Source organism: Gossypium hirsutum, chromosome A05 (assembly GCF_007990345.1).
Source record: "Gossypium hirsutum isolate 1008001.06 chromosome A05, Gossypium_hirsutum_v2.1, whole genome shotgun sequence".
NCBI classification, from domain to species: Eukaryota; Viridiplantae; Streptophyta; class Magnoliopsida; order Malvales; family Malvaceae; genus Gossypium; species Gossypium hirsutum.
In genome coordinates this window covers 49,857,757-49,880,541 of record NC_053428.1, presented here as the reverse complement: position 1 = coordinate 49,880,541, position 22,785 = coordinate 49,857,757, and the positions used below count along the sequence as shown (strand labels likewise).

General features: G+C 35.3%; 1 protein-coding gene across 3 annotated transcripts; it reads left to right on the top strand.

Moving 5' to 3' along the window:
• The first annotated feature begins 5,574 nt into the window (after positions 1-5,574).
• LOC107898021 (DNA polymerase alpha subunit B) lies at positions 5,575-12,132 on the top strand. 3 transcript variants are annotated; one of them, XM_016823584.2, is made up of 16 exons: positions 5,575-5,782; positions 5,878-5,953; positions 6,140-6,271; positions 7,042-7,402; positions 7,485-7,580; positions 7,658-7,737; positions 8,155-8,230; positions 8,315-8,491; positions 8,846-8,950; positions 9,049-9,144; positions 9,324-9,416; positions 9,512-9,550; positions 9,636-9,677; positions 10,350-10,480; positions 10,600-10,726; positions 11,532-12,132. In XM_016823584.2, the coding sequence occupies exons 1-16, from the start codon at positions 5,707-5,709 to the stop codon at positions 11,694-11,696; spliced, it is 1,872 nt and encodes a 623-aa protein (XP_016679073.1). In that variant the 5' UTR covers positions 5,575-5,706; the 3' UTR covers positions 11,697-12,132. The 3 variants fall into 3 exon arrangements, 2 of the variants coding, with proteins under 2 accessions (XP_016679073.1, XP_016679079.1); XR_001684335.2 differs by having other exon boundaries at positions 5,583-5,782; positions 10,596-10,726; positions 11,532-11,652; XM_016823590.2 differs by having other exon boundaries at positions 5,583-5,782; positions 9,512-9,538.
• The last annotated feature ends 10,653 nt before the right edge of the window (positions 12,133-22,785 follow it).

The following is a 22,785-nucleotide window of genomic DNA, read 5'->3' as shown; positions in this document are numbered from 1 at the left end:
GTCAACTCAATTGCCATTAGTCCCGTTCGATCGAGGAAAATCGAGTTCATTTGATTTTTAGATTCGAGGACGAATCTTTTTGAGGAAGGGGGGAATGATACGAGTCACAAAGGCCCAACCCAAGCTTAAGAAGGTGATGGGCTCAAATCAAGAAAATCAAGATTCACTTTCTTGTTTTCAAGAAAATCAAGAAATCGAATCTTGGCCCAATTTTGCTGTTCGGAGCGATTTCAAGAATCAAGAAAATCAAGATTTCAAATCTTAGAAATCTTGGTCCAAGAAACCGAATCTTGCAGCCAAAGCGCGTTGGATCTCCATTACGAGCGTCAACGACCCAATTTCGGTAGGAGATGGATCACAAGCCCAAATTCTTGAAGGCGAGGCCCAATAACCAAAATCCAGCCCAATCAAGAAATTTCTTCATACTTAGTTGAAAATCAGGCCAAAATGTCAAAGGGCCCAATTTGTAAACATCTTTCTTGTTTAATTTAATTTTTTAATCTTTAGGAGCATTACATGTAAAATTCGGCCCAAAACATTTACCTTGTTATTTTATTAATTAGGTTTAATTTTTTATTAGTTACTTGTGAGATTAGGATTTGTTGGAGGCCTATATAAGCATTGGCCAGCCACCCTTTGTAAAAACATCTTATTATTATTTTTTCTATCAAATTTCAGATTTGTTGAGTGCAGAATTTTCTTTGGGGTTTTCTCCAAGAATTCTCTCTTGAGTTTTCTTTAGAAGTTGTTTTAACAATATTTTGATTGTGGGAGCCATCTTCAACCTTCTTCTTGCCATCGATATTCTTTGGAGGGGAGATTAGAGCCGTTTGAAGAGATTTGTGAAATCTTTCGGGATTTCAAGGATCTTTAGGACTTATCCTTTAATTCTTGCTGTTTTCGATTTCTTTCTTTACTTTTCTTTGCTTATACTTGTGCCGATTTCTCATCTAATATTTTGCTGTTCTTGTTTGTTTTCCAGCATTGATTAAACTCAAGATCTCATCGTTTAAGTTGTTCTCCTATTGGCAGCACCCATTCGAACCCAAAAATCCCCAATTCCTAAGGTTTGGCCGATTGGATTTCTTTCAATTTGGGAATCAATTGTTTGCTGGAAATTGGGCATTCTTGGCTGAATCAATTCCTTGGCAGATTCGCATCTTTTCTTTCTTCTCAATTTCGTTTGATTCATCGATTCTATTTCTTTTCTTCTTGCTGCTCTTTTAATTGAATTTGGGAATTTTAAATTCAAATCTGATTCGGTTTAATCTTAATCTTTGTTTTTGATTTCAGATCTGTTCGTCTAGGATCTTTCGTAGGAGTTTCTCGTGACTTGGCAACTCGATCTTGGTCCGCGCGCATTCCGTATCAGTGGTGGCTTGCTCGTGTGGTTGACCAAGTGGTAGGTCGGTTGTCAGCAAGCGTGGTACTACTCTGACATTCTATAACAACCTATTTTCAGTGAAATTAGAATAGTGGTTTCGGGACCACAAATCCAAGCCAAAAAGAAAATTTATTTTAATATTATTGCATGGTTTGCATTATGATAGGAATGTTATATGAAAATTCTGATAATAAAATTTTACCGATTATGTGTTTAATTATGGAAAGAACCAAATTGCATAAAATGAAAATGTTGAGTTCTAGTAGCTAAAAGGATCAATTAGCTATGAAATTCAAAATAAGAGGTCCTTATATGGTAATTAGACCATTAAAGAAAAAGTTAGTAGACATTTTTGGTGATTCATCCATGGAAAATTAGAAAAAGGCAATGACTAAATTGGAAACTAAAATAATTAAAAGATGATAAATGAATTAAAAATAAATAATATCATTTTATACCATATTCTTCCCCAAAATATACATGGAAACCCTAGGAAAGAGAAAGCAAGCTTTCTTGGCTTAATTGGGTAAGTATTCTTGTCCCGTTTTTAGTAATTTTATATTTTTTAGATCGGGACAGCTTAATCTATCTATTTTTGGGATTAGTCTGAAAAGATATCAAAGTATAGAAATTTTTCCATGGATGAATATGCTAAAATTTTGAAATTTATTGTAGAAAATGAAAGGTTGTTAATAGATAAACAACTTTTACAAAGAGAATTTTCATGAAATTGTGATTTAGGGACTAAATTGAAAAATCGTAAAACCCATGGAAAAATTTTGATTTTTAAGAAATTCATGGGCTATTATTAAGACATGTAAAAATCGGTTACGCTTGGAACAAGGATTAAATTGCATGAATTTTATTTTTCAAGCCTAGGGATGAAATTTGAATTTATGAAAAGTATAAGGGCAAAATGATGATTTTTTCTAGGATGTGAATTGAATGTAATTGAATATGAAATGTGAAAAATTGATGATTAAATTCATTTATATAGATCCGAATAACTCAAATTTGAAGCTAGATCGAGGAAAAGAAAAAAGTTTCATTAGTAGATATTCATACACAAGCAAGTGTCGAGGTAAGTTCATGTAACTAAATTGTATTTATTTTATTTTGAATTGAATGTAGTATTTGATTATATGAATTGTATAAATGTTGTAAATATATGAAATAATCATATGTCTAATCATGTCTGGAAAATATTAAGTTCCGTTTGAATGATGAATTTCGATGGATATATGTGATTCCTTGTAGTGAATATGGTCTTGAATATGTTGCGGACAGAATATAGCTCAGATGAACAATCTTGTTTTAGCCCTCTCGAGCATCCTGTTATATAGTTCCTGCGATCATCCTGATCGGTAGTGATTTTGCATGTGTTGCATGCTATTGCAGCTTTTTGTGAGCATCCTATTACATGGTTTGATCGATTGTGATCCAACATATATTGCGGACACAAACGTAGCTCTATGTGAGTGTCCTGATATATGCTCTTATGAGCTTCCTAACATGGCTCGCTTGAACTCTCTGTTATCTTATCCGGTGCTCATTGATAATAACTTTTTAGAGTTACCTGATAAGCTCTATGAGCTCCCTAATTAATACTCTTATGAGTTTCCTATTTAGCCCAAATAAGTGCTTGTCACATAGCTCATCTGAGCATCCTGATATGTGGCTCGAGAGTGTGCTTACAGATTAAGTGCCCTAATGGGTACCCTTGATTATGAGTTGACAGTTTACAGTGTTGTACACCTTCTGTGTACTACCTGAGTATCCATTGATATTTCAATAATTCAATGGGCAAAACTTCTCACATGAGAAATTATAAGATTAAAAGAGTTATGTACCGAATACTTCTGAATACCTAAAAGAGTGTAGCATGAAGAGCTCATTCATGTTTATATGATGTACATGCGAATTATGGGAATAACTTACTTATTTGAGTGTAAGTGATTAGGCAAATTGCCAATTTGTTGGAAAGCATGTTATTGTATGCTTATTGTAATGAATGTGATTGGTAAGTTTAATTCTTGTTATACGAACTTACTAACCATTTATTGCTTACTAGGTTTTCTTTCTTCTATTTTATAAAGCTCGAAAGCTCGTAAAGGTTGGAGATCGGTTGGAACATCATCACACTATCTACTAGCTCGTCTTGGTATAAATAGTAAACTCATTTTGGTATAATGGCATGTATAGGCTAACTTTGCCAATATTGGTATGTAAATGGTTGTTTGTAATCTAGCCATTAGAATAGCTAGTAATGGATTGATTTGGTATATTTATAAGGTTATATCATGATAATTATATATGTGTTTAGTATAATTTGATTGAATTATGTTAAACATGAATGTCTATAAAAGATAAGATTATAAACATGATTGCATATGATGATATATCATGTTAGATTTTAGAATTAGTTTGGTTATAATGTTTGAATTGGCTGGTATACGTTTGCAAGTATTAGTATAGGTTGTTGGCAAATTTGGGAGAAAAATAAAGCTAGGAAATGGCTTTATTTTGTCCACACGGGCGTGTGTCTTGACTGTGTGTGACACACAGCCTGGCACATGGGCATGTGGATTGACCGTGTGTCCCTTGCATATTAAAATTGAGAAACAGAATGCTCAGAATTGGGCACACGGGCAAAGACACGGGCGTGTGTCTCAACTGTGTGTGATTCACGGGCTTGTGTCTCAGCTGTGTGAAACCTGTACATAATTTGTGAAAATTAAATTGACCACACGGCTTAGCACACAGACGTGTGGCAGATCGTGGGGTATAAGTCAGAGAGTTACACGGGTAAGGACACGGGTTGGGACACGGCCGTGTGCCTCACATCGAATACCCAGACGGCCAGAGACATGAGAATGCCACTTGGTCGTATGAACCACACGGCCTACTCACACGAGCGCATAACCTTTCTATATAAGAAAAATTTTGAAATTTAGCGAAAAATTTTTTGAGATCCCGATTTAGTCTCGATTTGTTTCTAATGCTTAAATTGGGCCTCGAGGGTCCATTTAAAAGACAATATGATTAGTTTTAGTTATGAACAGTAAATGATATGAATTATCTGAAATTGTTGTGTAAACTCAGGAAATGCTCCGTAACCTTGTTCCAGGGACGAATACGGGTTAAGGGTGTTACACATTCCCTTTTCTAGAGTAGTATGAGATTGTTATGCGTCAATGGTCTCTTAGTGGTCCCTTTTGGGTGGTGAGTATGTTCTCACTAAAAAGAGGTTGGTTTGATGGAGGATAGGGCGTGCGAGCGGTTGGCCACCCTGTGACTAGCCAAACTATATGAAGCAGAAGCCACCCACGAGTGTCTCTCATGTAGTTTCTTATGGTGCCACGTGTTTGGAAGGTGTAGGGGGTATATCAAGTTTGACATAATAGAAATATCATATCAATTCGAAAATTTTACAAGGACAACAAGTATAGTTATATTGATAAATACAATTGTCAAATTGTTATATTAAGCAAAAAACATATGAAAGTGTGTAAAGCTATTTGATGGTTTTCATTAATATAAGTGGACTTTTTCCATTGATAAGTATTTGGTGTAGTGATAAGACACATTGCACTTTAAAAAAAAATGCAAGTTTGAACTTTGGAGACACAACTGCGAACCTTGAACATAGACCGTAAAACAAACATGAAAAATACAAAAAAATAATATTTGAACCCCTCTGTATATATACTTAAAATTTTAAGATGATATTTTTTAAGAATTTTTAGTATTGATAATTTTTTTTTAAATTCAAGTCAATTACAATGCCATTTTTTTGTTAGATGACGGTAAAGTATCAAGTCAAGTGTGTATTTTTTTTTAATTTAAAAATGTTACATTAGTGAATTTGACAAAAGAATGTTAACGATGGTAACGAATATATTTAACTTTTTAGGTCCAAAAATAGAGAACCAAAATTCTTAAAATTTAAAATACGTGGACTAAATTCTAAATGTATGAAAAGTATAAGCATTTGAAGCATATTTTAGTCTTTAATTCTTTTACAGTACAATTTGACCAAAAAATAATTAGCCAATTGTGAAGTGTGGGTTTAAAATTATGCTAGTAGTTTATACAAAATTAGGGCCCATCTAAGAGGGGTATTATTGCTAATAAAGGAAAAAGTTGGGGCTAAAAATAAATTGGAGCAATAAAACCCGCGAAAGTGCAGAAGCCACCTTTTGCCATATACTTATCCAAAGCAGAAAATTTCCCGCCATTTCTCGCATCAGCAAAAAGGAAACCCTAGAACAGATTGACAGAAATCAACTGAGAGAGTGAGAGTGGGAGTGACGGAAGCAGCCATGGAAGAGGAGATCAAAGCAGAGTTCTTGAAGAGTGGGTTTACTCTTGACGAAGAACAAGAGATTCTCAAAAAATGTGAGTTCTCTTTTTTAAATTTCAATTTTATCGCCGTCTCCCACTCTTATTTTTGAATAATTGGTTCTAAAAAGATCCAAATTCTTTCTTTTAAGGTCATACATTTTGTCAAGATTACCGTCTCGAGCCTTCCGATCTGGTTTCAAGCTGGGAGATTTATTATCTCAATCGGTAATTCTACTGATTTAGCTAACCCTCTTTTGTGTTGTTAGTATTTGTGTAGGGACAAATTCATAGAGTACTTTCGTGTATGGTTCCATTGTTGTTTTGTTTTGTTTTTTTTCCCCTTAGACTTTGAAGATCTATTAGGTTTATTTGAGTGTTAATGCTCTGATTAAAAGCCTAATTTTGGTGCAGACAACTTGATGAATCTGTTGTGAAGGATGCAGAGATGGATGGATTTTTAGGGCACCTACAGAATGAACAATTAGGGGCGAGTGCTAAAAAGGATCCTGGTTTGCATATGTACTCTTTTAAAGACGTTGTCATGTGAGTATTTTTCATGTTATCCTGTTTCATATACTGCTATCTATTCACCTTTTTTACATACCTTTAGAAAAAAGGGAAAGCAATTATTTGCATGTTTTCTTGTTTGTTTGATCAAATGGGCCTAAGAGGATAAGAAATTTGTGTGCACTTGTTGAATTGCCGTATAATTCATACGGCAAGATTGGCAAAATAACCTCAACTTATTGGGTTTTGACCCAACCCTATAAGAGTGTTTTCTTTTCTTTTTCTTAAAATCCGGTTCTGGGCGAGGGCGGGTCATGTGGGTTTTCTGTGAAAATTTTCAGGTTCAGGTTTAGACGGTTTTAGAACAAATCCATCTGGACCTGGGATATTTACTAAGATATCTCTCTTTTAATTTTATAACTATTTTTATATATTTTAATTAGAATTCTTTAATTTTTACTTGACTTTATTATATGTATTTGATATGGTTGGTAGATTATTAGAAATGGAGCTTAAGTTTTGGGGTGGATCACGGTTGGAGGGTTTGTTCATGTCGGGATTAGGTTAGGGTGCTAGAACTTAAATTTAGTTCAGGTTTGGGGTGGGGTCTGTGGAAATAGTTGAATCCCCAGTGTCATTCATATGGCATTTGTGGATGTATAATTTTTTTTTCTTTTATATTTGGTAATTGTGGTTGAATTTCCACTTGAAGCATTACCAGGGGCTTCAAGTCCTGTGTTTTGGATTATATTGTAGAGTTTCTAATCTAAGTGTAGTTTTTAAATCATGGGACATGATTGGCCCAGGGTTCTTGATGCTGAAGATGAAGATACAAAAGATGTTATTCTTGGAACTCCAATAGACAAATATGAGAAACTTCAGTTGGACATATATGACTCGGCTCGTAAAACAAATGGGAACATTTATTCTTCTGAGAGAAAATCAAAACTAGTGACACCGTTTGGGAAACGAAGTAACAAATTTGTGGTCAAATTCAACATTGATAATCTTCCTACTATAGAGACTGCCAATGGCATTGAAGAACATTATGATCTTGAGGATGGAATTATTAAAAGGGTTCAACCTTTAAAAAGCTCTTCATTGGTGGTCCACCAATCAGGGCTAGAACCAGGTTGCAGGTTCATGTATGACAGGATTGAAGACAGGGTATGTGATAGTTATTATAGCATGAATGATTTGTTGTTTTATGTGCGATGTATGTTACTAAGATGGTCTATCGTTGGTACAGTTCAATGCAATTGAAAACCGCATCAGAAAGCATGCAGCTGCACTTGTTGCATCTAGTCTCTACGAAGAACCAATGGATCCATCAGTTGCTTCGCAGGTAGTCTGCTGTTTCACCAGTCTTTATCTCTCAGTGTCTTCAATTGTCTGTGCATCTAAAAGGATTTATTGCTTTAGAGGAGCATGTTTGCTGTGGGGATGATCTGCTGTGATGGAGAAGGTCATCTAAATGATAAATCTATCTTGTTGCAAAGCAGGTAAAATTTCCTGGTCCTTCTATTTATTGTATTCATGTACATCAACCAATTAAGAGGGAACCAAATAGGTTTTCTTTATGCATTAACATGTGAGAACATAGTCAAATATCATATAGGATTTTATTATTGATGAGTCAGCCACATAACAAATGAATTATCAAACTCTTTATCACGTGTGCCATTGTAATTAAATTCTGAATAGAACTACCTGACCATATGGTGTGAGACCGATTTGGTTGATATAATATTTTTATTCAACCTAAATCTGGACTTTAGGCATTCGTTAGTTTCTATTTAAGGGTGTTGCTTTGTAAATGGAGGTCTGGACTACTCTCAACACTTTTCACATTAGGCAAAAAGTGTTTATCTATGCTGTTCTAATTTTCCTTTTTGGGTGTCTTTCTATTGTTTTGACAGTGTTGAGCATTCGAGAGGGCAACGTGTTCGTCTAGAGTTAAATAAACTGAGTCACTTTTCTGTTTTTCCAGGCCAGGTAATAAACATTATAAAAGATTGTTGGTTTTGTTTTTTTTGTCAATAAATCCCAAATCAGCCTGGAGATATTTCTTCTGTGCAGATTGTAGGCATCAAGGGTCACAATCCTAGTGGCCATTGTTTGATCGCATCAGAGCTAGTAGATTCTGTTCCTTTATCCATTGCTGCAGACGCAGATTTGCCTCCTACAAAGAAGCAAGCTTTAGATGAGGAGATTCAGGCAACTCATCTTTCCTCCACGCCAACAGAGACCACAATGGTGCGTAGGATAGTCTTCTATATAAGATAAATATCATAGATTTGTAATTTTTGGACTCATGCAGCCATGGCAAGTTGGATTTCTCTTTAATGATAGTTCCTATATCGTCCTGTCTCTTCCTTTTTCCTAAAATACTGTGTCCAACACGTCCTAAACATTTTTGGACATGAGTATGGAGACATGATCTTTTAAGGACCCTCCAAATACAGGGAAAACTTGGGGAAAATTATCAAAGATGACTGTACCAGATACAAACCCGTATTTGACACTTATTCCTTGAGTCTAAGTGCTTCCCCTTTTAAATTTTGTTTTTGTTTTTAGCAGATTCTTTTAATGTGATGAATGTTTGAACAGATTATTGCCGCTGGTCCATTCACTACTACAGACAACTTATTATTTGAACCTCTTTCAGAACTGCTTGCCTACGCAACCAGAAACTCTCCACAGTTGCTTATACTGGTGTGAACCCACCGCACTTTTCCCCTGATGCTTTTATAGAATTTTACTGTTTCAAGTAACCAGGGAACTTCTTGTGTTGGGTTATTGTTAATTTTCAGTTAGGACCTTTCATCGATTCTGAACATCCACAGATCAAGAAAGGAACTGTTGACTTGAGTTTCGATGATATATTCCAATCAGAAGTTCTTAGAATGGTATCTATAAAGAAAAAGTTACTACTTATGTTCTATGTTGCTCTTTTCATATTTCCTTGTTATTTTTGTTTGACATGTAGTGACTAGTGAGGTATGACTATGGAAATACGACACATCCTAGTCGGAGTAACATAACTTAGGCTTTTTCATTCATCTGTTTTTCTTACTGGTATTTTCAGGTTCAAGATTATTTGGAATATATGGGACCCAATGCTCAGTTGGTTATGGTTCCTTCCATACGAGATGCTAATCATGATTTTGTTTTCCCTCAGGTCATTTTTCTTTTGCCAAACAAAATAAATTATGCTTCTCTGTTTGATTTGTTGATATTTTGATATGCTGAAATTTACATTTGAACTTTATGCAGCCTGCTTTCGATCTCGATTCTCTCAATGTTAGGCTTCAGGTCTTGCTGATCTAGTGATGACTTCCTACTCACAGTCAATACGTTTTCATACTTTACATGATCTTGTTTCTCTATTCTTATCCAGATAACCAGTCTCAATAATCCAGGGATTTTTGAGGCAGATCAGGTAAAGCAATGACGACCTTCATGCCACTTTTATCAATTCTGTTACTTTATTTACCTTTCACTACAGCTTCTGCTTTTTGGATATGTTACTTGGATTCAGAGGTCAGTCTTCGATATAAGTATCCAACGCTGGTATATTCTGTTTTTAAATTTTTTTTGAATTTATTTGGAGAATCATCATGTCTGAATATGTTGGAGACTTTTAAGTCCCTGACATGGATACTCTAGGGAAATTGAAGAGTTGAGAGTAACATAGCTTAATAGAGGGTAACTTTTAAGCCAGTTGCCGAATTAAGACAATTTAACTTGGAGCAATAGAACATGTAAAAGTATATTCCATACTAATTTTGGACTAAGTTCCAACTTTTCATTTTTCTTAAAAATGTGTCTAAAACTTGAGTTTGAAACATATCCGGACATGATATGATAATATCATCCTCCTAGTACTCTCCAAATATACAAAAATCTAACAAAAACTTGAACATAACCGTGTTCGGAACACACCTGGTATCTGACACTAGCACTCGTGTTCAATTTATATTCAGACATGGTACAAGGATGCAATCCTCCTAGTACCTTCTAAATATATGAATATTTTGGAAAACCTTAACATATTTGTGACAGACACTCTATATGACAATCAAATTTGAGTAGCATAAATTTTTGATTTCAGGTCATGATAGGTTGCTGTACGGTAGATATTCTCAAACATCTTAGTGGGGAGGAGATGTCAAGACATTCAATGGATGGACAACCTAATGATCGGTTGAGCAGACTTGCCAGCCATATTCTTAGCCAACAGAGGTATCTTTCAATAAGTTATCTTTGTTGAAACTCATTTCAGTTAATAATTTCTTGGTTCAATCATAAGATAGAAGTACTAATCTATCAAATGTATCTTATTAATTGATGTTACGAGACAGCTTTTATCCACTGTATCCACCAGCTGAAGGTGTCCCAATGGATTTTTCCCTTGCTTCTGAAGTTCTTCATATATCCTCAGTTCCACATCTTCTTATCTTACCTTCAGACATCAAGTACTTTGTCAAGGTTAGTAGTAACGATCCTAAACTGTCCTACGTTTTTCCGGCCTTTTATTTCTCTTGAAATGTTTGTATACAATATTCATGTTCAACTTATTGAAACATAGGTGCAGAAATATCCTCTCTAAGGATCATCTATATATGTAAACTTAGATAAACCTTTGATTTTTTGAAATATCTGTATTTGTTGTCCTTGTTTGATATATTCAAATATAGATATAGGAATATAATCCCTAAGGATCCTCTAAATATATAGAAAAAACTAGAAAAATATTTATTCTTTTAAAATATTTGTATCAGATATCCATGTCCGACATATTCAAACATAGATATAAGAATATTATTTCTAAGGATCCTTTAAAATATATAGGAACACTTAGAAAAACCTTTGTTCTTTTTGAAACATATGTATCCGACGTCCATATCCAACACATATTTGGACATAAATATTGGAATTTGATCTCTAAGGATCTTCTAAATATATAGAAAAACTAGTCAAATAGTTAAATATACTCGTGTTGAAAACATCTGGAGTCCAAGTAACTTAGAAATTGCCCTGTTCCAACTTCAGTTGAAACAACGAAGAAAAAGAAATGGCTCCCTATTTTAACTCTTTATTTTCCTTTAAGTGCTCATGTCTGGCACTCATATTCGACATATATTCAGACATTGGCATGATATATGATCCTTTAAGACCCCGTAAATATTTGAAAAAATTGAATACACATGTGGGGTACATACTCATCAAAAAGTTCGAGTAATGATAAAGGAATGTAAACCTCATACATTCTGCATGTTCTTTCTGGTTGCAGGTGTTACCTGTAGGGGGGACAACCGAAGGGGAAGAAGAACAAATGAAAAGATGTGTTTGTATTAACCCGGGAAGACTGGCTAAGGGAGAAGGCGGCGGCACGTTTGTAGAGCTAAAATATCAGGGGAGTTCTGATAAGATGAATGCTTCAATTATCAGCATATGAGTCTCTTGCATTGCCTTAAAAATGGACACGACATTCCTTGAGAAATGGGGGAATCAAATGCTAGGAGCAGATGCAAAGAAGGCAAAGTTACAAAATTGAAGTTCGTGATGTATTTGATATAAAGATATGATATGGTAGCTTCAGAATGTCATTTTGTTAAGACGAAACTAATTGCAGAACTAGATAGAAAAAAGAGATTAGATGGTAAATTTGCCTGTATTATTGTTATTAATCTTTTGTTAACTTTTTTTCATACAATACAGACACTACCACACTGTTGAAATTACGGATCGAACCTTGTCATAAGTATGGATGAACTTCCCTTCGACCAGTGGGCCTACTTTTGGAGTTCCTTTTGCTCTTAAAGGATGTTCTATGTCTGATGTAATCATAAATTGTATCTAATATTCTTATATGGGATGTATTTTTAGCTTAATTGGATTGGGAATGGATTTGTTTACAGATTAGGATTATTTGTTTTAACCAAAAAGGGTTTATCTTTTTTTTTTGGGTTGATAAAAACGACCCAAAGGTCAACATCACTTTATTGCATCTTTCAAAATTAAATCATGAATATCTAACGGGTAATCAACATCAAAGTACATAGCCCAGTTCTTCTCTTTCGCCATCTTACAAAGACGGTCAGCAACACTATTATAGTTATGAGGAGCCCAACTCAAACTTAAAATAGGAAAAAGAGACGGTTTGCTTATGAATGAGTCACAAACAATGGCCCATAGTAGTTAAATCTAAATCTCTTTTATAGAAACGGTTGACTAAACTTGCATAGTCAGATTCCAGCTCCAACTTATCCTAACCTCTTATCCTTGCAAAATTAATGCTCTCTTCCATAGCCTGCATCTCAACCCTCTCAATATTTATCTCTTTATTCATGGACCCCGTCCGACCCCCAAGAACAAAACCATCGTTATCCCTCGCCACAAGATCGAACCACGTTTGATTGCTGAGAACAGTAGCGTCAAAGTTGATTTTCACCACCCCGGGGCCGGCTTCTTCCACTCTCTGTCCACTCTCGTCCGTGGCAGCATAGAAACTTCCTCTAAGTTAAAAATCCGAAAATCATGACTTAAGGATGCTGCTCTCTCCCAAATAACTTTGGCCTCCTCCTCCACCCCCCAAAAAATACGGTTATTCCTACTATTCCATATATTCCAGAGAACTGTGATAAAATCAGAGACAACCATCTTGTCCAGCACACGAGCCACCGCTTCAATCCAGTCAATACAACAGGAATAATTACCATCGAGAAAATTGTTGTGGCAACCTCCGTACTCCAGCACCACCCTAGTCTTCGGACAATCCTTCATAGCATGAATCAAAGTTTCTTTATCGTTCCCACACCTCGGACAAGAACTATTAAACCCGTGACGGATGCTAGCAATTTTATCATACGTGGGAAGGATCTCGTGACTAATCTCCAGCAAAAAATACGGAAAAAAATAATTAGAAAAAATACGTGGGAAATTAGGGACCGATTCGAATAAATTGCAAAACTTGGGTTCTAGAAGAAATTTGTATGAAATTGCTTTGGGAAATTAATTAGAGGTCCTTAAAGAGTAATTTACCCAATTTTTAAGTTTTTGGACAAAAATGGGCATGCATGGAAAATTTTGGAAGTTTAGTAAGGAATGAGATTTTGATCATTTGGTAATAAACAAAATAAAAAGGGAAAAATCAAGCTAAAATCAGCTCATTTTCTTCTCCATGCTGCCAAATTTCTAAGGGTCTCCATAGCTAGGTTTTCCAACATTTCAAGCTTGATAGTAAGTCAATCCTAGCCCCGTTTTTAATGTTCTACATATTTTTGAGATCCTCGTAACATGCTCTTTCTATTTCTACCCATATCTCATGCTAGGGTTCATGTTTAGAAAATTACCCATGCATGAGATTTTTGTGTTTTGATGATTTATGGAGGAATATGAGAGTTTAAAGGATGGTAAACAACTTTTACTGAGTGGTTTTTCATGGAAATGACTTAAAGGACTAAATTGCAAGAGTTGTGAAAATGGATAGAAAAATATAGAATGAAGGAAAAACATCGGCTGCTATGAGTGTGAATAACATTCAGCTAGGCTTGGGTAGCCAAGGAATTACATGCATTTCATTATATGAGCCTTAAGACTAAATTGTAAATATCGTGAAAGGTTAGGTGCAAAATGGTCATTTTGCCCGGGAGTTTTAATCCTAAAATGAAAAATGTGATGTACGAGGAACCAATTCCGGAGGTCGACCTTGGAAAACGAAAGGTTTCGGAACAACCGAGACACGAATCCGAAATGACTACCAGGTAAGTTCGTATAACCCGAAGTAAACTCTTAATATACTTAAAAATGCATGTTCTTGAATGTATGATAATTAGATATTCATTGTATGATAATCCGTAAGATGTGCTAGTGTAAATGAAAACAGGATAAATGTCCTGGTTGAAATAAAAAAGGGGAAATCCGATTGTAACACCCCTTATCCATATCCGTCGCCGGAACAGGGTACGAAGTATTAACAAATTATAGTATATACTATTAAATAAAACCCAACAAAAATATGGCGTGCAATTTGATCATGAATCATTATAACATATGCCATTAACAATACAAACCAATTTCAAAGGCTTCGTACAAAATGATTAGTTTGATACTATAAGTAGTATTTTAAACCTAGACAATTATGACATGTAACAAAATAACTAAGTCTGCTATACATGCCATATTTCAAAATGTTGAGTTCAGATACCAAGAGTATTGATAGTGCGGGCGGATCTTCAACGATCTCTAACTCCTGTGCTAGCTGGATGACACTATAAGACAAATGAGAGAAAAGAAAGTAAGCTTATAGCTTAGTAAGTAAGTATATAAATAACAGATAAGGAATCTAATATGTCTACAACATAACTCAATTATATCATATTTTTAATTTTTTCACTATTTACTCCGGTTTGATCAAGCTGTCCCTCCTGCGTCATGATCACTAAATAAATCATAACTCGAGTTACGAAACTCGAAATTAAAATCCGTAAAATTTCCCTGATCTAGACTCATAAAAATTATTACTAATTTTTTTCTAGAATTTTTGATTCAGCCAATTAGTACAGTTTATTAGTTAAAGTTTCCCCTGTTACATAGCTCAACTGATCTGACCTCTGTTCACTACGAATTGAATTTCTCTTAGTACACAATTCAAATAACCATGAAACCTATTTCATTTAAAACTAGACTCAATAAGGAATTTAGGAATATAAACTATATTTATTAATTTGTTTTGTAAAATTTTTAATGATTTTCCAAAGTTGGAACAGGGGATCACATAGTCATTCTGAGCAAGTCACACACAATTGTAAATATCTCAAAATATAGAATTACTTTAATTTCTATGTTTCTTTTATATGAAAATAGACTCATTAAGCTTTAATTTCACATCTCATTCAACCTCTAATTAAATTCCTTATATTTTTGGTGATTTTTGAAAATCACGTCACTGATACTGTCCAAAACAGTTTTAATGCTAATTTCACTCTTTCACATATTCTTTGTACTAACCTCATTTTAACTTATATATATATATCACAAATCATTTTCACTACATTTCATACATCAGAAGTATAGGCCCATGACTACAATGTCACCACAAAGCCATCCCGTTGAACAATTCGGATTAATCCTCGATACTTGATGGTTTCAGCACACAGCCCCACCATCATATTTCATTTAATTCGGCTCTCTTGTACACATGGTGAACACTTAGTACCACTCATGCGACCTAGCTGATTTGTCTCGTAGCTCTCTTGTCTACATGGTGTCCTTCACTTGGAAACACGCATGCGACCTAGCTACATTTATCTCTCACGTAGCTCTCTTGTCTACATGGGATACATCCCGTATCACACATGTGACCTAGCTACTACATAGTATCTTGTAGCTTTCTTGTACACATGATGTGCACTCGGCACCATACATGTGACCTAGCTACGCCCCCTCTATTTTATTCGATCTTTCCGAATGTTCAACCGGGATCTCTCTCTCTATTACTTATTTCCATTCTTCCAATAGTCGATTTATACTTCAACATCATCTAATATATATAATAGGCTGAAATATAAGAATGTAAATGAAATTAATGTATTATTTATATACAAACTTACCCCGGTGCAAAATATGGGAATTTTGCAATTTAATCCAAAACTTTCTCCTTCCCCCGTTCGAGGTCGATTCCACGCTTTTCTTGATCTATAACAACATATTTAGTTCATTTAACACTCGAACTATTTATTTTAATCCAAAAATCACATTATACAAAAATTACATTTTTGCCCCCTAACTTTTACAAAATTATGATTTTTCCCCAAGGCTCGGAAATTTAATTTCAGCCCTTATTATTATGTTTAATGACCTACTAATCATTTTTCTCTTCTATGGAAACATCAAATTCTCACTCTAACACATAGTTATGAATAATAGTTATTTTTATCGATTATGCCGTTTTGCTCGTTTTCATTAAAAATCGCTTAGAAAAGATCGTTCTCCTAACTTCAAACATTCATATTCTACCAACAAACAACACAATACATGCCTATAATGCATGGGTAAATTTTTAAACATACACCCTAACTCGAAATAATGGTAGAAATAAGTAAACCGAGCTACGAGGATTTCAAAAATGTGAAGAACATTAAAAACGGGGCTTGAAATCACTTACTATGAAGCTTGAAAATTGAAGAAACCCTAGCTATGGAGGAGAGAAAATTTCGACAGCAACTAGTGAAGATGATGACCAATTTTGTGTTATTTTTCCCATTTTATTTCATTTAATATACAAATGACCAAAATACCCTTACTACTAAACTTTCCAAAAATTCCCTCCATGTCCAACTTTTGTCCATAACTTAGGAATGGGTCAAATTGCTATTTAAGACCTCCTAGTTAATATCCCAAAGCAATTTCATACTAAAAGCTTCTAAAACACGAGTTTTACAATTTATTGGGTTTAGTCCCTAATCTCAACTTAAGCGCTCAATGCATAGAATTTCATCACGAAATTTTCACGAAATCATGAAATCATATCATAAACCCCAAAATAATTATAAAACAATTATTTCTATCTCAGATTTGTGGTCACGAAAGCACTATTCCGATTAGGCCCTAATTCGGGTTGTCACAATTCTCCCCCCTTTAGAGATTTTTGTCCCCGAAAATCTTACCGGTAAAGAGGTTTGGGTACTGTTTCCTCATAGCTTCCTCAGGTTCCCACGTAGCCTCTTCTATCCCATGTCTGTGCCACAATACTTTCACTAAGGCTATACCTTTATTTCTTAACTGTTTAATTTCTCGAGCCAAAATCTTTATTGGTTCCTCCTCATAGGTCATATCCGGTCGAATCTCAATTTCTGTTGGAGAAATCACATGTGAAGGATTAGAACGATAACGTCGCAACATTGATACATGAAACACGTTATGAATTCTTTCTAACTCTGCCGGTAAGGCCAACCGATATGCCACTGGTCCAATCCTCTCAGTAATCTCGTACGGCCCAATAAAACGCGGACTCAACTTGCCTTTTTGGCTAAATCTCAAAATCTTTTTCTATGGTGACACCTTCAAGAACACTTTATCACCCACCTGAAATTCAATCTCTTTTCTTTTTAAATATGCATATGACTTTTGTCGATCTAAAGCAGCTTTCAAGCAATCCCGAATTACTTTTATTTTCTCTTCGGTTTCTTTAACTAGATCAACTCCGTGAATCTGTTTCTCACTAAGTTCGGTCCAACATAAAGGAGTCTGACATTTACGACCATACAAGGCTTCGTACGGTGCCATTTGTATACTTGACTGATAACTGTTATTGTAGGCAAATTCAATCAAAGATAGATATTTCTCCCAACTACCTCCAAATTCTAAGACACAGCATCTAAGCATATCCTGTCTCGAAACATCAAACAGTTGTCTGGTCCAACTCGAAAATCTGAGTCGTAACCTGATTCGCATTGAGTTCTCTTGGTTCGCAACTCACTATCGTTCTTTTGAGCATCACAAATCAGCTGGAGAAATAACGGTTTAGCCCTCATCTCTGCTAAGATTGACCCATCATCAGACAATGCTAACCCCATATTCATTGTGACAACTCGAATTAGGGCCTAATCAGAATAGTGGTTTCGTGACCACAAATCCGAGATAGAAATAATTGTTTTATGATTATTTTGGGGTTTATGATATGATTTCATGATTTCGTGAAAATTTCGTGATGAAATTCTGTGCATTGCGCGCTTAAGTTGAGATTAGGGACTAAATCGAATAAATTGTAAAACTCGTGTTTTAGAAGTTTTTAGTATGAAATTGCTTTGGGATATTAACTAGGAGGTCTTAAATAGCAATTTGACCCATTCTTAAGTTATGGACAAAATTTGGACATGGAGGGAATTTTTTTGAAAGTTTAGTAGTAAGGGTAGTTTAGTCATTTGTATATTAAATGAAATAAAATGGGAAAAATAACACAAAATTGGTTATCATCTTCATTAGTTGCTGCCGAAAATTGCTCTCCTCCATAGCTAGGGTTTCTTTAAGTTTCAAGCTTCATAATCAAGAAAGGCGTGGAATCGACCTCGAACGGGGGAAGGAGAAAGTTTTGGACTAAATTGCAAATTCCCATATTTTGCACCGAGGTAAGTTTGTATGTAAATAATACATTAATTTCATTTACATTCTTATATTTTAGCCTATTATATTTATATACTAGCTGATGTTGAAGTATAAATCGACTATTGGAAGAATGGAAATAAGTAATAGAGAGAGAGATCCCAGTTGAACATTCGGAAAGATCGAATAAAATAAAGGGAGCGTAGCTAGGTCACATGTATGGTGCCGAGTGCACATCATGTGTACAAGAAAGCTACGAGATACTATGTAGTAGCTAGGTCACATGTGTGATACGGGATGTATCCCATGTAGACAAGAGAGCTACGTGAGAGATAAATGTAGCTAGGTCACATGCGTGATTCCAAGTGAAGGACACCATGTATACAAGAGAGCTACGAGACAAATCGGCTAGGTCGCATGAGTGGTACTAAGTGTTCACCATGTGTACAAGAGAGCCGAATTAAATGAAATATGATGGTGGGGCTGTGTGCTGAAACCATCAAGTATCGAGGATTAATCCAAATTGTTCAACGGGATGGTTTTGTGGTGACATTGTAGTCATGGACCTAAACTTGTGATGTATGAAATGTGTAACACCCCGAACCCGAGACCGTCACCGGAGTCGAACACGAGGTGTTAACAGACTTTAAAAATTTTCCAGACACTGCCAATCTGCGTAATAGTCTCTTTAAAAAAAATCATATCTTGAGTTCAGAAACTCGGAATCCAGTTCCGTAAATTTTCCCTGAAACTAGACTCATATGCCCATCTACATATTTTTTTCTAGAATTTTTGGTTGGGCCAATTAGTACAGTTTATTAGTCAAAGTCTCCCATGTTACAGGGATCGACTACACTGACCTTTGCACATTACGACATGGATATCTCCCTGTACAGGGCTTCAATACTGATGCCGTTTGTTTCTATAGAAACTAGACTCAGAGAGGAATCTATACATATATTGCTTGACTCCTAATTGTCTCTGGTTAATTTATAATGAATTTCCAAATTCGGAACAGGAAATCCAGAAACCGTTCTGGACCTGTCTCACAAGAACCTGAATATCTCTTAACATACTGTCCGTATGATTGTTTCGTTACTTTCCTATGAAAATAGATTCATCAAGGTTCGTTTACATAATTTATTCACTATTTAATTCCATTCTTACTATTTTTAGTGAATTTCCAAATTGACATCACTGCTGCTGTCAGCATCTGCCTTTAAGGTAGACTTTACCTATTTCATAGTTTCCATGATTCAACTAGCCCTTTTTGCATAAGTAGCACAATTTATGATAGTGATTAACCATTCCCATGGCCAATCCTTGCCAAGCCTATCCACACCTCTCAATAACCATATCCATACCAAATGATTATAACATTACACTCAAACATATATAAGCCATTTTCGCATGGCTATCCAAAATTTTACAAGTCCAAAGGGTCCATGACCCACAACAAACGGGTAGTCCTATACATGCCATTTCGAAGTTCAACCAAAATTGTACCAAAAGGGGGCTTTGATAGTGTGGGCGACTTTGACTTCAAGATCCCGAGTCTGATAGCTGGAGAACCAAAATCTATAAAACAGAGGAGCAATGAAACGGAGTAAGCATTTTATGCTTAGTAAGTTTTGAGCAAGGAATTCCAGCACAACAAAAGTATAGCATTCATATAGCTAAACGGATAATTTCATATGCACAAATTTTTGATATCATAATTGCTTCACATTACCAACCCTTATGTACATACACAAAAGATCAACTTAGCCAAAGGCCGATAGCTCGTTTATCAACTGAGCGAATACTTATTTGTAAGGGCTCAACTAAATTCAAGCACATACGAAACATACCTCAATGTTGGGATGTTTCTAGAGTATTAACTGAAATTTTTTACAGCAAGATCATTCATTCCCAAATCACGTACCTTCGGAATTTAACCGGATATAGCTCCTCGTTCAAATGCCTTCGGGACATAGCCCGGTTATAGTAACTCGCACAAATGCCTTCGGGACTTAACCCGGATTTAGTAACTCGCACAATTGCCTTCGGGACTTAACCCGGATTTAGTAACTCGCACCAATGCCTTCGGGCTTAGCCCGGAATTAGTATCTCGCACAAATACCTTCGGATCTTAGTCCGGATATGGTCACTTAGCACAAAGCCTTCGGGACTTAGCCCGGACATCATTCAAATAACCATGCACATTTAACAATAAATCATGGCACATTCGTATTTCATTTTCGTTAGCAAAACTCAAACACAAGACACTTATCATTCTTGTAGTTTCGGCTCAATAGCCACACACAAAGAGCATGATTTTGATTTGCTTAAAACATGATCTAATCAAATCTTAATTTAAGCTCTCTTACTCAAGAACTTACCTCGGATGTTGTCGAACGATTCCGATGGCTATTCGACCACTTTTTCCTTTCCTTTATCGGATTTAGTTCCCCTTTGCTCTTGAGCTTAATTAAACAAATAAATTGATTTAATCATTTGAGTATCGAAAAGAGGAACACAAGGCACTTAGGCCATTTTTATGCATTAGACATTAAAGTCACATATGTACGAAATAATGAATCAAACTCAACATTTTAGCTAATTTTCCCCCTTGGCCGAATTTTCTAAGCCAAGACAAAAGCATCAATATGCTTGCCTCCAACCGGATACATGCAACACCAAATCTTCTTCCTATGGCCGAATATGCATGTCTATGTTGGGGCCGATTATATGCTTAATACTTCCTACAAGTATGGTTACTTGTATTGATTACAAATATCATCTTGTTTCAAGTTCAAAACTTGGCTAATACACACATATATACACTAGTAAAGCATCCTCTCCCTTTCCATCAATTTAACACATGCATTGCTCATTAACATACAAGAGTTATATTCGGCCTTAGCACACAACTTGCTAGCCGATTCTTCCCCATCTAGCAACCAATGCACATATGTGCTCACTCAAAAATGCTAAAAAGGAGATTCAAGAATCATCAATCCACCATCACATGCATCATTAACAAGCTTCATATTTAGCATGCAATGGCATTAACACAAAATCCACCTAGGCCGAATATCATCCCCATGACATAGCAAGGATTTGAACCATGGGCTAATTAGAACTCAAGCTAGCAACTAAAAACATGCATGAATCTCATGGCACAACCTCAAACATACCTTAATCTAGATACAAGTATGGTCAAACCTCCTCCTAATCCTCTTCCAAATCAAACATGAAGCAAGAACTCCTTCCTTCTTCCTTAGGATTTTCGGCCAATTGAAGATGAAAAAGGATGAACAAAATTTTCTCCTTTCTTTTCTTTAACTCACGGCAATGGGGGGGGGGGAAGACAACCACACGCATTTTTTTTGTTCCCATCATATTCCCTTTCATTATTTAATTTCCATGCTCATTATTTTATTTTTTTCCACCCATGATGCACCAACACAACATGTCTATGACATGTCTTGCCCATCACCCTTGGTCTACCATGCTTGTCATGGCCGGCCACTACTCATTAGGGGGGAAATTTGACATGCAAGTCCCCCTTTTTCCACATGCACTAATAGGTCCTTACGCATTGACCTATCACATTTTAAAATTTTCTCACATAAGTCCTATTGACTAAATTCACATGCAATCGACTAAATCGAAGCTTGAAATTTTCACACATTCATAATTACATATTCTAGACAATAAATATCACATTCAAACATTTCGGTGACTCGGTTTAGCGGTCCCGAAACCACTTCCCGACTAGGGTCAAATTTTGGGCTATCACAAAATGTGGTGAAAATTATTTGTGGTATATATATACATATATAAGTTAAAATGAGATTAGTATAAAGAATGCGTGAAAGAGTGAAATTAGCATTAAAACTGTTTTGGACAGTAGCAGTGAATTGATTTTGAAAATTCACTAAAAATAGAAGGAATTTAATTGAGGTTGAATGAGATGTGAAATTGAAGCTTAATGAGTCTATATTCATATAAAAGAAACAGAGCAAGCAAAGGAATTCTATATTTTGAGATATTTACAATTGTGTGTGACTTGCTTAGGATGACTATGTGATCCCCTGTTCCAACTCTGAAAAATCATTAAAAATTGTACAAAACAAATTAAGAAATATAGTTTATATTCCTAAATTCCTTATTGAGTCTAGTTTTAAATGAAATAGGTTTCATGGTTATTTGAATTGTGTACTGAGAGAAATTCAATTTGTAGTGAACAGAGGTCAGATCAGTTGAGCTATGTAACGGGGTAAACTTTAACTAATAAACTGTACTAATTGGCTTAACCAAAAATGCTAGAAAAAATTATAAGAATTTTTATGAGTCTAGATTCAGGGAAATTTTACGGATTTGAATTTTGAGTTTCGTAACTCGAGTTATGATTTATTTAGTGATCATGACGCAGGAGGGACAGCTTGATCAAATTA